The 14468-nt window shown below is 40.2% G+C and overlaps 1 protein-coding gene across 1 annotated transcript; it reads left to right on the top strand.

The window, feature by feature from the left end:
* Positions 1 to 7083: 7083 nt before the first annotated feature.
* On the top strand, positions 7084 to 13933 carry LOC107983352 (uncharacterized). The gene is made up of 2 exons (XM_016996789.2): positions 7084 to 7128; positions 11224 to 13933. Exon 2 carries the CDS (start codon positions 11262 to 11264, stop codon positions 13089 to 13091), a length of 1830 nt encoding a protein of 609 aa, XP_016852278.1. The 5' UTR covers positions 7084 to 7128; positions 11224 to 11261; the 3' UTR covers positions 13092 to 13933.
* Positions 13934 to 14468: the final 535 nt, after the last annotated feature.

The raw sequence follows: 14468 nt of genomic DNA, 5'->3' as shown, positions 1-14468 counted from the left end.
TCCATCCAATATATAGATAGATGATAGATGATAGAGAGATAGAGAGATAGAGAGATAGAGAGATAGAGAGATAGAGAGATAGAGAGATAGAGAGATAGAGAGATAGAGAGATAGAGAGATAGAGAGATAGAGAGATAGAGAGATAGAGAGATAGAGAGATAGAGAGATAGAGAGAGTATGGAGCCAATGACTTGTGTATTGGAATCTAAGAGATTAAAATTCAACAACCATGGATAGCCACGTTGAAGGCACACAAGTTTGTACTGTGATGCCTAGTTTCTAATTTGAAGCTTGGACACATAGGTAGTAGGGCTGTGCAAAAGTTTGGACATGGGTCGTAAGTGATTTGGTAAATCCGTACTTACTTACGACTTGCATTACAAAGCCAACGCTGTGCGGCCCACACACACAAATGAATTAAAACAGCCACCTATGGAGATTTTATAAGAAGTTAGTTACTTTCGTAAGTCACAATGTTGCAATTTTGACATTTGTTCTTTTTGTTGCTTGTTATTGATATAGATAGATAGATAGATGATAGATAGATAGATAGATAGATAGATAGATAGATAAATAGATAGATAGAGATAGAGATATAGAAAGATAGATTTAGATATATATACACACATATATGTCAATAACAAGCAACATATCTCTTAGATTCCAATACACAAGTCATTGGCTCCATCCAATAGATAGATAGATAGATAGATAGATAGATAGATAGATAGATAGATAGATAGATAGATAGATAGATAGAGATAGATAGAGATTTAGATATATATACACACATATATGTCAATAACAAGCAACAAATCTCTTAGATTCCAATACACAAGTCATTGGCTCCATCCAATAGATAGATAGATAGATAGATAGATAGATAGATAGATAGATAGATAGAGATATAGATAGTATGGAGACAATGACTTGTGTATTGGAATCCAAGAGATTGAAGTTCAAAAACCATGGAAAGCCTGGTTGGACACACACACTTCCATCTGAACAAACTATGCTAAGAAAACCTTATGATAGGTTCACCTTGGAGTTGTCATGAGTTGAAAATTACTTAAATACACAGCACAAGAACAAAAGTATTACTCATTTACATCAATATATCAAGACGCCCAGGCTCATGTGTATTCCTAGGAGCAGGCAAGTTTCTTTTTCCATCAGAAGTCCATCTAAGACTTCCATGAGAGTAGATTCCTTACATTCCTGAAAACAAAATGGGGCAAAAGATATTGACCAGTCAGCAAACCCTTGTCAGATGTTTCCTGGTTCTTCCTCTTGTGTTGCTAATACAATCTCTGGTACGTCCGGTATGGGAACTTAGGTGGATAAAGTAAATATCCTTATCACCATTGCATTTCCTCCTGGGATTTAATTAATCTATTGGCAATCTTGTGAACCTTCGTAATGTTTTTGTGCATACATTGGGTCACTGAAACACAGGGATGTGTTTTTCTGGGCTTTTGTTGAGGAGACTGCAAAGATGTCAGACACAACTGAGGCTCTTCTAGGCAGTGGGGAAATCTTTTGATCCCACCGCTGCCACCAATTGCAAAGAAGAGAGACGTCAGAGGATTATTTAATTTATATTATTATATTATATATTTTATATCCGCTGCCACCAGTTATTAAAGATGTTTTATTTAAAAGCTGCCACCAGAGATAAAGATGTTTATAATGCAGCCACCAGATGTTAAGGGGATTATCAACTCTTGCCACTACTAATGGAAGATATAGCCACTAGCTACTTAGAGAAGAGACTTTTAAATCTTTATTTTTCTTCTTTCTTGTTTGCTTTTGATGGTAATATAGATTTCAGAGACTGAGATGTTAAAAAGAACAATAACACGTTTATTCAGGCACAAGCTTAATGATTACAATAACTTCTTTAGAGGCACTTAGATTAACAGTTGCAAAGATATATTGAGATGTTTCAAACTTTAAAATACTACTTCTTCCTTTATTGCTTTAACCTGCAGTCACCCTGCGAATTTCAATCACAGACTATCTGTTCCTTATTTGTAAACAGACTATCTTAAAATAAGCCACCAAACTTATTTTAAATTGACTCAAAATCAAACCTTTGAGTCTCCCTGATTCTCCAACTGAGAATCAACCTTCCCTGTGCTTCAACAGAACACAGACTGACTTAAAATAAGTCACCAAACTTATTTTAAATTGACTCAAAATCAACCATTTGAGCCACCCTGATCCCTTCACTAAAGATTAGTCTTAACTGCAATTCCTCCAATTACAGACTAAACTCTTTTTCCCTCCTTTTTCTCCAAATGGCGGTTGGCTCCGCCCTCGTTACTATGGCAACCTGCCTCAGAATGCCGAGCTGGCTACCATCCCCCACGCACTGGTGACTCTAATACTTACCATTTTAAAACACAGTTAAACAAAGACTTTTAAAATGCAGTTAAACAAGACATCTGTAAACTAAAAAATTCACACTTCTTTACAGAGATCAATCCAGAACAGTCTCAAATTGGAGATGCCATCTTCTGGGGGGATGTAACCCATTAATACGTACTTGCAGAACCAGTTTACAACCTTTGACAATCCATTTTGTCTGGATTCAGCATCAGCTTGTTTTTCCTCATCTAACCATTATCTTCACCAGGAATTTATTCAGAGGAGACATGATACCAGTCAGACTTCAGTTGGCTCTTTCTTTGATTCTATTGCCAAGACATCAAGACATTGAGCACACAGGGCATGGCTTGATGGAGCCTGGGAGTTGTAGAGTTACAAGGTATTTAGCCCTCTCTTCCAAAGTGTATTGATGCCTCACTAAAGTACAACTCCCAGGATTCTTAGCATTGAACCATGGCTGTTAAAGTGGGGTCAAACTGCATTCATTCTACAGTGGAGACACACACTAGGAGAGCATGTTTGTGTATCACCGTACTACAAATCTAATGATAAATTTGGGGGTCATATAGGATAGAGCCATGACTCTATTTTATTTTATTTGTGCATTTCTCCCAACAAAAGCATTACTTTATGCAGTCAGGACTAAGATATATGTAGACCAGGAAAGTGAAGATTTCAAGATGGTAGGACCCACCTTGCTTTTCTGGAATCGTTCAAAACTCCTAAAGTCTACGGCATACAGAGATCATGACCAAATGATGGCTTGGGTGAAGCCAAATGAATCCCATAGACCTGATGACCTTAATATTCAATGAGAATTTGATTCAGTGGATCCCCATTAGTGGGGAGTAGTCATTGGATTTCAGGCCTTTGTGTTTTAGGAAAGTGAATAAGTGCATGTTAAATTCCTCTGTTTCTTACTGTGTCTTAAAGTACATCCAAAGATTATTTTGTTTGTTGTGGACCAAGTTCAGGATTAGAGTAACACTAGTGAGAATGCTTATACAGCTTGACTCTGGTGATGGTTGTATGCATTTATATAGATACTAGCTGTGCCCGGCCACGCGTTGCTGTGGCGAAGTATGGTGGTATGGGAAATAAAGTATTGAGGAATTGGTGGTAGTTAAGGTAAAGGGTAAAGGTTTTCCCCTCACTGAGCTTAGCCTTCTAACTGGCAGCAATTGGATAAAAACAATTATTCCTCTCCCTCTAATTAGGACTTCATTTTTCTTTTCTTTTTGTTATATGAATGTAGAGGTATGGATGAGGGATTGTGCTGCCAAGTTTAGTGTTTCTGGGATGTGTAGTTTTGTTGTTTTGTCCTAGGCCGAAATTTCATTACCCTTTTATATATATAGATGCTTTAGTCTTGATACTTCTGGTTCATTTTTAGGTTGATGTATTGAGAAAATGAATCTATATATATAAAAGAGTGATGGAATCCCGGCAACCAACAAAACAACAAAACTAAACACCCCACAACCTCGAAAATTGACAGCACAACCCCTCATCCACGCCTCTAGGATGATACAACAAAAAGAAAAGAAAAATAAACTCCTAAGATTCCCATAAGCCACAGCAACGCATGGCCGGGCATAGCTAGTACCATTTTTTTTTTCTTAAGGTAAATCAATATTAATGTTGCACTTCCACCATAATATATATTGAAAGACCATTAATGCTAGTTAAATTGATAATGTGACACCAAAGTAGATAACTTCTATTGCTAACACATTGGTTTTCTCTCTACTGTCTCCTGGATTTAAGTACCGTACCACCTAACATCTGCAAAGGATTCACCTTGTACATTCCTATCCATTTGTTGTCATTCCTCAGCTGGTTGAATCTATTTTATTGGCTTTTATGTATGTATATATCAATGCCAAGGTTAATTTGGGATACAGAAAGGAGTAATACATGCTCTAAACTCAGTGTTGAGGACCTCAAACAATATCTGTAGCAAAAAATTGCTTCTATGAGAGTTGTGTGTTTCATTACTTCTAGTGATGCTGTATCTTAATCTGCTGAGCAATACTCTTGAGCTCTCCAGATGGGTCTATTTTTAATGATTTGTAAAGTGGTAGTAAAACAATGTAGCATAGTTGGAACAATTGACTTAATATACTAAGCCTTAAAATGTAAAAGTTACTGTGGGTTCAAATAACAAGACATGTTCATGAATTTACTGTGGCTTCCAATTTTATCAACTCAAATTTTTAAAGAATGTGCAAGACTACCTTACTTTACTCTTAAAATAATAAAGATCATGGTCTGAAATATTCAAATCAGGATCTACACCCAAATTATTACAGATTCTAATGTAAACATTTAAAGGGCTTTTGGTATGTGAAAGTCTTGTTAATTCCATGCAAACTGGCCTCATATCTGCTGAAAGACCTCAAGATACGTTCTGCTCACTTCTATTTTTGTTGACTATTCTGTCATCATTGTTGTCTGGTCTGATCCCTCAAAGAGATCGTGACTAGGGCATGAAATAAATGTCCCGCCTTTGTTATTTAGCATTAACATCTGGTGCAGACATCTTCATTCAGCTACTGTATTATTCTCAGTGATTGATAGAGCCGCCTCCCATGAGGATTTAATCCTCTCTAAAAGGTTGTGGCTGTCACGAAATCTTGTCATAACAAATCTTGTAACTGTACTAGTGTCTGTTGCCCAAAGAAGTGCATACTCTTGGTCTCATTGGTCTGAAATATTTTGGTGAACCTCAACTACAGTAAGCCCATTGGATCAACTGTTGAACAGTGAGTCAATACCAAGATGGAGTTCATGTATTGATGGGGTCCTAGTTAGGAAGGACTAACTAGGACTTCTAACCATTGTCTCAATTCTACAGTTGAGAAACACCTCTACCTCCTTCTCTCATTCGCATTTACCCGTCTAGTCTATCATTCCCTATGCCATTCTTTTTTCTTAAAAGGCATAATAATCTAATCTGGCGAACTTCAGTCCTCAGGAAGTTTTGGAATTCAACTTTCAGAATTCTTGAGCATTGACAATGTCACCTGAGAATTCTGGAAGATGAAACCACCTGGTAGACTATACAATTTAGAGCAGTGGTTCTCCAGATGTTTTGGCCTTCAACTTCTATAAATCCTAACAGTTGGTAAACTGGTTGGGATTTCTGGGAGTTGTAGATCAAAATGCCTGGGAACCCAAAGGTTGAGAAACATTGATTTAGAGCTATGGTCCTCAACCTTTCTGGTAATTCAGCTCTCAGAAATCTCAAGGATTGGTCCTATTAGCTGGGACTTCTAGAAGATGTCCAAAAGATCTGGAGAACTAACAGCTGAGAACTTCTACTCTGGAGTAGCTATTGTCCCAACCTTTTGTCCTTTGGGTGTTTTGAACATCAGCTCCTAGAATTCCTGACAGTTGGCCAAACTAGTTGGATTTCTGAGTCTGTCGTGATCTTTGGTCAACTTATAAGAACTTTGAACATATATTTCTGCAATTAGGAGTTCCCTTCATCTTAGTACAGCCATTCCCAACCTTTGGTCCTCCAGATGAAGTACCAAACTTCTGGAGGACCAAAGATTGGTAACCACTGTAGTGAGTGGAAGGTGAATACTAGCAGAAGGAACAGTTGTTCACAGTTTCTATAAGTCGACCAAGACCATCAAATATGGTCAATCGAGCAAAGTTGCTAAAATGTCAAAGAACCCAAAACCCACATCTCAAGTGACCTGAATATCCAATATAGCTAAACTTCTCAATCTACTCTTAGGTAAGGGTAAAGGTTTTCCCTGTCATTAGGAACAGTCATGTTCGATTCTGTGGGAGGTTGGAAGTTATCAGAAAGGAAATCAACTCTCATAATAGGAGAAAACAGCTGGAGTTATCTGCTCTCACATACATGAAAGAAACCAAGATCATCCCTAGTAGATAGATAGCATCAGAGCCGGCCCTAGGTATTTTTCAAGTGTAGGTGAACAGAATTTTGGTGCCCCCTCAAACCAATCACTGAAAAATAAAAGCGTTGGATAAGCAAAAATGTTGGATAATAAGGAGGGATTAAGGAAAAGCCTATTAAACATTAAATTACATTAAGATTTTACAAATTAAGCACCAAAACATCATGTTTTACAACAAATCACCAGAAAAAGCAGTCTCGACTGCGCCCCCATACGTTTTGCGCCCCAAGCGACCGCTTAATTTGCCTCATTGTTGGACCGGCTCTGGATGGCTTATTATAACTGTTTCTAAACAACGTCCTGGCAAACTCTACTTGTTTGGAGATTTATCTCTGAGCTACGTTGAATTTTTGGCTACCCTGGAGCAAGGAGAGAGTTAATCACAGTCACGTTTTGGGAAATTCAAAAAATAACTCCTAATCTCTCATTTTCCCCTTGTGTTTTGAACCTTTAGCATATTAAACCACATGATTATAACCCAATTTCCAATGCTCTTCTGGCTGCGGGACAAAATCGGGGGATAAATGCAACTGTATAGTTTTCAGGACTTCTGTTTTTAGAATCTCTCTGGGTATGTTAATGAAGGAAAGGTTGGCATAAATCGCCTGCAGCCATCATTAGGATGGAGCCCAAGAAGGGAGTTTCCTTCCAGAGGCAAGGAAGACAGACATGATGCATATCGGTTATGAAATATCAGTGTCATCCGCATTTACACACACTATCTGTGGGAGGGATTGGAGGACTGTATAAAAGGCTTTTGCCATTCCCGGAGCCACAGAATTCCTTCATCACAACCAATTGGGTAAGTCTCTTTTGACTGGCTTGAGGAAACATCTCGTGGTTTGTCAGGGATCAGAGTGGACAAAGTCATGGCTTTAGTAGGAGTTGTGGTTAAGTATCTCTGAACAAATCCATTTCCGTTGATCCATCAAAAGAGGATCAACGTTCTTTTGTATTGATGACTGGATTATTAATTGGCTGGATTATTCCACTTTCAGAAGGAGATGGGTGAGAATAACCAGTAGAGCAGTGGTTCTCAACCTGGGGTCCCCAGATGTTTTTGGCCTTCAACTCCCAGAAATCCTAACAGTTGATTTCTGGGAGTTGTAGGCCAAAAACATCTGGAGATCCACAAGTTGAGGACCACTGCAGTAGAGGTTGGAGACTTCCATCTCTACATAGCCTTCAATCCACTTCGGGATGCAATGTGAGCTCTCCATGGTGCTGAATCTATTTGGGGAATGTTTCGCGCTATGGAGTCTGGATTAACATCCATCTCCGTTTCATCACCCCATTGACCTCAGGGTGGTCTCCTCCCTTCATTGTGAGGAGCTCAATACAATTTGCTTACTTTCTTGCAAGGACAAGAAAGATCCACCGTAATCAGAGTAAGCCTTGTTATCCTGAAAGCTAGCAAAAAAAAGAGCACATTTCCTGAAAGAAGAATTAGGAAAATAAGATTCTGATGGCAAGCAGAAGGTCAGCTGCTGTCCTCCCATCCTTTTTGCCTTGTTTTTATTTATGTTGCACTTTGAAATGGTCATATGACTGGTCAAACAAATAAATTATTATTATTATTATTATTATTATTATTATTATTATTATTATTATTATTACTACGAGGGCTATCCAGAAAGTAGGTTACGTTTTGGATTTTAAAAAGGACAAAGTATTGGATAAATCATTTACCATATGCAGCTGAAAGGCACATCCCAAAACTATATTCTCATGTAATCCCCATTGAAATTTAGCCACGTTTCATATAGATAAATGAGTTTGAAAAGTACTGCTCCAGTAAATTCCCCGCTTGTGTCCTCAGCTCTTCCCCCTTCTCCCTTCCTGCAACGTAGCCAAAATGCTGCGCTGCAGCCATGCCCCCATTGTTGGAAACGGAGGAGAGAGGCGGCAAATTTACTGGGGCAGACCTTTTCAAATTCATTTATCTATATGAAACGTGCCTAGATTTCAGTGGGGATTACATGAGATTGTAGTTTTGGAATGTGTCTTTCAGCTGCATATGGTAAATTATTTATCCTATACTTTGTCCTTTTTAAAATCCAAAACGTTACCTACTTTCTAGATAGCCCTTGTAATTTGCTTACTTCTTCTGAGATAGAGTTGGAGAAATTAGAGCTGGGGAACCTTTGAACTCTCCTAGGTTTTAGGAAAGTAGTGAAGACGTGGCTATGTGCTCAAGCGTTCGAGGAGTAAATATCTGAGGTGATATGGCTTGAATCAAGGCGTACGCGAAAGGTGTCAGTGGATGCATCTAACTACATATGCATTTTAAAATTTTATAATTCATGTTTTAATAGAGTTTTTAATTGATGTGGTATTGTTGTAATGTTTATTGATTTTGTTATTGTTTTATTGAATGTGTTCTGGGCAATGTAAATCCCTGACTGTTGTAAGCAGCCCTGAGTCCCTACAGGTGAGAAGGGCGGGGTAAAAGTGATGTAAATAAATAAAATAAATAAACCAAAAGCAAAAGGTGCATCTTCACCTTAGAACAGTGGTTCTCAACCTGTGGGTCTCCAGGTGTTTTGGCCTACAACTCCCAAAAATCCCAAACAGTTTACCAGATGTTAGAATTTCTGGGAGTTGAAGACCAAAACATCTGGGAACCCACAAGTTGAGAACCACTGCTGTAGAATGAATGCGATTCGATACCTCTTGAACTGTCATGGCTCAATGCTATGGAATCATGGGATTTGGAGTTTGGTAAGGCACTGACACTCTTGGCAGTGAAGGTTTGGTCAAACTACAACTTCCAGGATCTCATCGCTTTGAGCCATGGATGCTGAAGTGATACCAAACTGTGTTATTTCTATAGTGTAGATGCACACAAAAATATTCTCAGGTATTTTAATGCCTAGCTCTTCTAATTCTGGCTGTCAACTCTTATTAATTCATTTATCTTTCCACTGATACATATATTGGGGTTACCACCTCTGATATAGATAGATAGATAGATAGATAGATAGATAGATAGATAGATAGATAGATAGATATAGATATAGATATAGATATAGGTAATGAAGGGTTGGATTCTGCAACGTGCAATTAATAACATCTTAATCTAGTTTACGTTTGGAGAACGAGCACATTTGCCCCCAATGCATCAATGCGACATCAATGCTATGGTATTTGGGTCTCAGCCCAAGGAGGAACATATCTATATATATAAAAGGGTAATGAAATTTCAGCCTGGAACAAAACAACAAAACTACACATCCCCGAAACACTAAACTTGGCAGCACAACCCCGCATCCGTACCTCTACGTTCATACAACAAAAATAAAATAAAATCCTAATTAGAGGGAGAGGAATAATTGTTTTTATCCAATTGCGGCCAGTTAGAAGGCTACGCTCCGCCCACTTAGCAACCCACTCAGCCCAGGGGACAGGCAGAGTTAGGCCTCACTTAGGCCTCTTCCACACTGCCTATAAAATACAGATTATCTGAACTGGATTATATGGCAGTGTAAAAGGGGCCCTGATTGCACAGTGTGTTAAAGCGCTGAGCTGCTGAACTTGCGGACCAAAAGGTCCCAGGTTCAAATCCTGGGAGCAGAGTGAGCGCCAGCTGTTAGCCCCAGCTCCTGCCAACCTAGCAGTTCAAAAACATGTGAGTAGATTAATAGCTCCGGCAGGAAGGTAACGGTGCTCCGTGCAGTCATGCCAGTGGCCACATGACCTTGGAGGTGTCTATGGACAATGCCGGCTCTTCGGCTTAGAAATGGAGATGAGCACCAACCCCCAGAGTCAGACACGACTGGACAATATCAGGGGAAAACCTTTACCCTTGACCTTAACTACCACAAATTCCTCAATACTTTATTTCCCATACCACCATACTTCGCCACAGCAACGCGTGGCCGGGCACAGCTAGTATACACACATACACCTCTTTTTTTCCCCTGATGTGGCTCTCTCCATAATGGAAATATTTCCGCATTGCAAACCAGTGAAGAATTTCATCTGCTTGCTTTTTCTGATCTGCATTTTTCCAAATTCAAACAATGCTTCAAAGCATATAAAACAGTCTTCAGAAGCCAATTTAAAAACTGCTCAATAAGTCCTTTTTAAACTCCCACAAGAATTGGAAGGGAGTGGAAGATATCATCTGCTTAATTTTTCTCATATGCATATTTCAAAATTAAAGCATTCCTTCAAAGCGTCCATGGGAAAAAAATTGTATGTGTTTATTGACTGGTTGACTGTATGTGTTAATCATTTCCTTATCAATCACCAAAATGCCCCCAACATTGCATTAGGCATGCAAAACATTCTTTGGATTTCAAAAAGTTGGATAAATTAATTTTCAATGTAGCGTTAGAAGAATGCAAATTCTTTGGCTTTGTGTACATCTATATATATAAAAGAGTGATGGCATCACGGCGACCCACAAAACAACAAAACTACAGGCCCCCCAACCTCAAAATTTGACAACACAACCCATCATCCACGCCTCTAGGTTGATACAACAAAAAGAAAAGAAAAATAAAGTCCTAATTAGAGGGAGAGGAATAATTGCTTTTATCCAATTGCTGCCAGTTAGAAGGCTAAGCTCCTCCTACTTGGTCTCCTAGCAACCCAATAAAAAATAATAAAAAACACTAAAAAGAATTAAAAACACTAAAAAATTAATACAATGAAATACTATAATAACAGAAAATAACTACAAATAATACAAGAAAATAATAAAATATTATAAATAAAAAGATAACTTACAATAAACATAATTTAAAAATACAAATAACCTCAAATAAAAATTCCACAACAATTTTTAACCAATACCACCACCACTTTGCCACAGCAACGCGTGGCCAGGCACAGCTAGTTTCTTATAATGTTGATGAACTCTATGTTAAATCCTTTTTCCTTTACCCCATAGGCTAGCTCTTTGGAACATAATTTAAAAAGAGAAGGAAAATGGCTTCACACAATGAGTTCCAGAGCAAGCAAAAACATAGCTTGCCACCTGCATTGTGCAAGAAAGCTCCAGAGCCAACACCATGCCCACCTCAAGAGGATGCACCACCTCCAGAAGTCCACCAGTGCAAGCAGACCATCTCTTTTCCTCCGGCGATGTGGCCTCATAAAACTCCAAGTCCTCAGGAGAAGCCACCATGCAAAGAGTCTCCAGTAGTGGCTGCCCCAAACCCATGCAGTCCACAACCAGAACCATGCAAGCATCCATCAATAGTGACCGTTCCAACTCCATGTCCAGATCCAGTACCTGAAAAGAAGTCTCCATGCAAGGAAAAACCAACAGAGATTGTCCCGATTCCATGCTGCCCAAAGGATTCTCCATCTCCTCAAGAGAAGCCACACTGCAAGGAAGCACCAGCACATGTTGGGCCAACTCCATGTTCTCAACAGAAATCACCATCCAAGGAGTCTCCATGCTGTCCACAACCAGAGGCAGTTCCTTGCCCTCAACAGAAGCAACCATGTAAGGAGACACCAGTAGAGTCTGAGCCAACTCCATGTCCTCAACATAAACCACCAACCAAGGACTCTCCTTGCTGCCCACCACCAGAGCCAGTTCCTTGTGCTCAGGAGAAGAAGCCATGCAAGGAGACACCAGTAGAGGTTGTGCCAACTCCATGCCCTCAACAGAAACAACCACTCAAAGAGTCTCCATGTTGTCAATCCCCAGAGCCAGCTTCTTGTGCTCAAGAAAAGCAGCCATGTAAGGAGCCTCCAGTACATATTGTGCCAACTCCATGTTCTCAACAGAAATCACCATCCAAGGAGTCTCCATGCTGTCCACAAGCAGAGCCAGTTCCTTGTGCTCAAGAAAAGCAGCCATGTAAGGAGCCACCAGTACACACTGTGCCAACTCCATGTCCTCAACAGAAACAACCACCCAAGGAGTCTCCATGTTGTCCAACCCCAGAGCCAGCTCCTTGTGCTCAAGAGAAGCAGCCATGTAAGGTGCCACCAGTACACATTGAGCCAGTTCCTTGCCCACAACAGAAGCAGCCATGCAAGGAGACACCAGCAGAGGTTGTGCCAACTCCATGTCCTCAAGAGAAACCACCAACCAAGGATTCTCCGTGCTGCCCACCACCAGAGCCAGTTCCTTGTGCTCAGGAGAAGCAACCGTGCAAGGAGACACCAGTAGAGGCTGTGCCAACTCCGTGTCCTCAACAGAAATCACCATCCAAGGAGTCTCCATGCTGCCCACAAGCAGAACCAGTTCCTTGTCCTCAGCAGAAGAAGCCATGCAAGGATACACCAATCGTGACCATTCCAACTCCATGTCCAGATCCAGTACCAGGTCCTGAAAAGAAGTCTCCATGCAGAGAACCACCCAAAGAGGTTGTCCCAACGCCATGCTGCTCAAAACCAATTCCGAGTCCTGAAGAGAAGCCACATTGTAAGGAACCACCAGCACACATTGTGCCAACTCCATGTGCTCAACAGAAGAAACTACCCAAAGAGTCTCCATGCTGTCCAACCTCAGAGCCTGCTCCTTGTGCTCAGGAGAAGCAGCCATGTAAGGTGCCACCAGTACACATTGCACCAACTCCATGTCCTCAGCAGAAGCCACCAGCCAAGGAGTCTCCATGCTGTTCACAACCAGAGGAGGAACCCCCGTGCAAGCAACCCCCCAAAACCACTGTTCCAACCCCATGCCCAGAAAAAAGGTCTTCCTGCAAGGAGCCAACTCCAACTGCACCTTCAACCAAATGTCCACCTCCTATTGAACAGCACCAAAAGAAGCAGCCTTGCTATTGGCCACACCACAAGTAAGCAAACAAGAGAAATGGATCAGAGAAGAAAATTGCTATCTTCTCTCCACCTCCTTGCCTCTTCCACTGTTATATACCTCATCCGTTTGTTCCTTCAATGCTACATGAAAAGAAATGAGGGTTCAGATAAAACTATATTAATTCATATCTACATGCTAACTAGAAAAATATGTAATATTTTCTTATGTTCCTTCTGTATTTAAACTGCATGTACTCTAAGTTAACAGCACTATGTCATTACTATTTTTCTACTGTACCATCAGCCATCAAAGGGATGAAAGTCAGTTATTGGACTCAGTCAATGGTTTCTTTGTAATTGGGTATAAGCAGAGCCAGTCCAACAATGAGGCGAATTAAGCGGTCGCTTGGGGCGCAAAACATATGGGGGCGCAGTTGAGACTGTTGATTTCTTGTAAAACATGATATTTTGGTGCTTAATTTGTAAAATCTTAATGTAATTTGATGTTTAATAGGCTTTTCCTTAATTATCCTCCTTATTATTCAACGCTTTTATTTTTCAGTGATTGGTTGGGGGGGGCACCAAAATGCTGTTCGCCTACACTTGAAAATTACCTAGGGCCGACTCTGGGTATAAGGTTGCCTCCTTTTTTACTGTGAATATAATTAAGCTGATTATGGAAATGAAGCTGATATTTATGGGTGGAAACATGATGGCTGCATTGGAGATCATGGTGTACTTCACAACGGGAAAACAGTACATAGCACCACAATGTCCTTGCTGTACTTCTTGTTCATCTTTCTGTGGATGCTCCTTGGATGCAGCTGATAACTCCTGCTATTCTGAAATAAAATAAATAAAACATAGGTGCAAAAAGTACCAAATTTGTATTATTGAATTATCTGTGTTTGGACCCATCAAGGAAGATCTATGACAGATCTAGGAATACATATAGAATATGCATCTATCTATACACATAATAAAAGTGAAAATATGTATGTGTGTCTGGTTGGGTGACCACTTACACAGACAAGCTCCTGCCTCCACAAACAGCTCTAGCTCCCACTACTCAAGAGATACCAATGGCCCTCCTTCCAATGACATTGCAGGTTATAGCGAGCACCATAAACATGTCCAAGAGCCCTCTCAGTCATAGAATCATAGAATTGTAGAGTTGGAAGAGACCCCATGGGCCATCCAGTCCAACCCCCTGCCAAGAAGCAGGAAATCGCATTCAAAGCACCCCCGACAGATGGCCATCCAGCCTCTACTTGAAAGCCTCCAAAGAAGGAGCCTCCACCACAGTCTGGGGCAGAGAGTTCCACTGATGAACAGCCTTTCTCACAGTGAGGAAGTTCTTCCTGATGTTCAGGTGGAATCTCCTTTCCTGTAGTTTGAAGCCATTGTTCCATTGTGTCC

This window comes from Anolis carolinensis, unplaced genomic scaffold (assembly GCF_035594765.1).
Source record: "Anolis carolinensis isolate JA03-04 unplaced genomic scaffold, rAnoCar3.1.pri scaffold_14, whole genome shotgun sequence".
NCBI lineage: Eukaryota > Metazoa > Chordata > Lepidosauria > Squamata > Dactyloidae > Anolis > Anolis carolinensis.
Note: the sequence above shows the minus strand (reverse complement) of the source record. Positions and strands in the feature narration are given on the sequence as shown.

What these genes read in the sequence shown, in the direction of transcription:
- LOC107983352 (XM_016996789.2), top strand. Translation starts at nt 11,262, where the DNA reads ATGGCTTCACACAATGAGTTCCAGAGCAAGCAAAAACATAGCTTGCCA.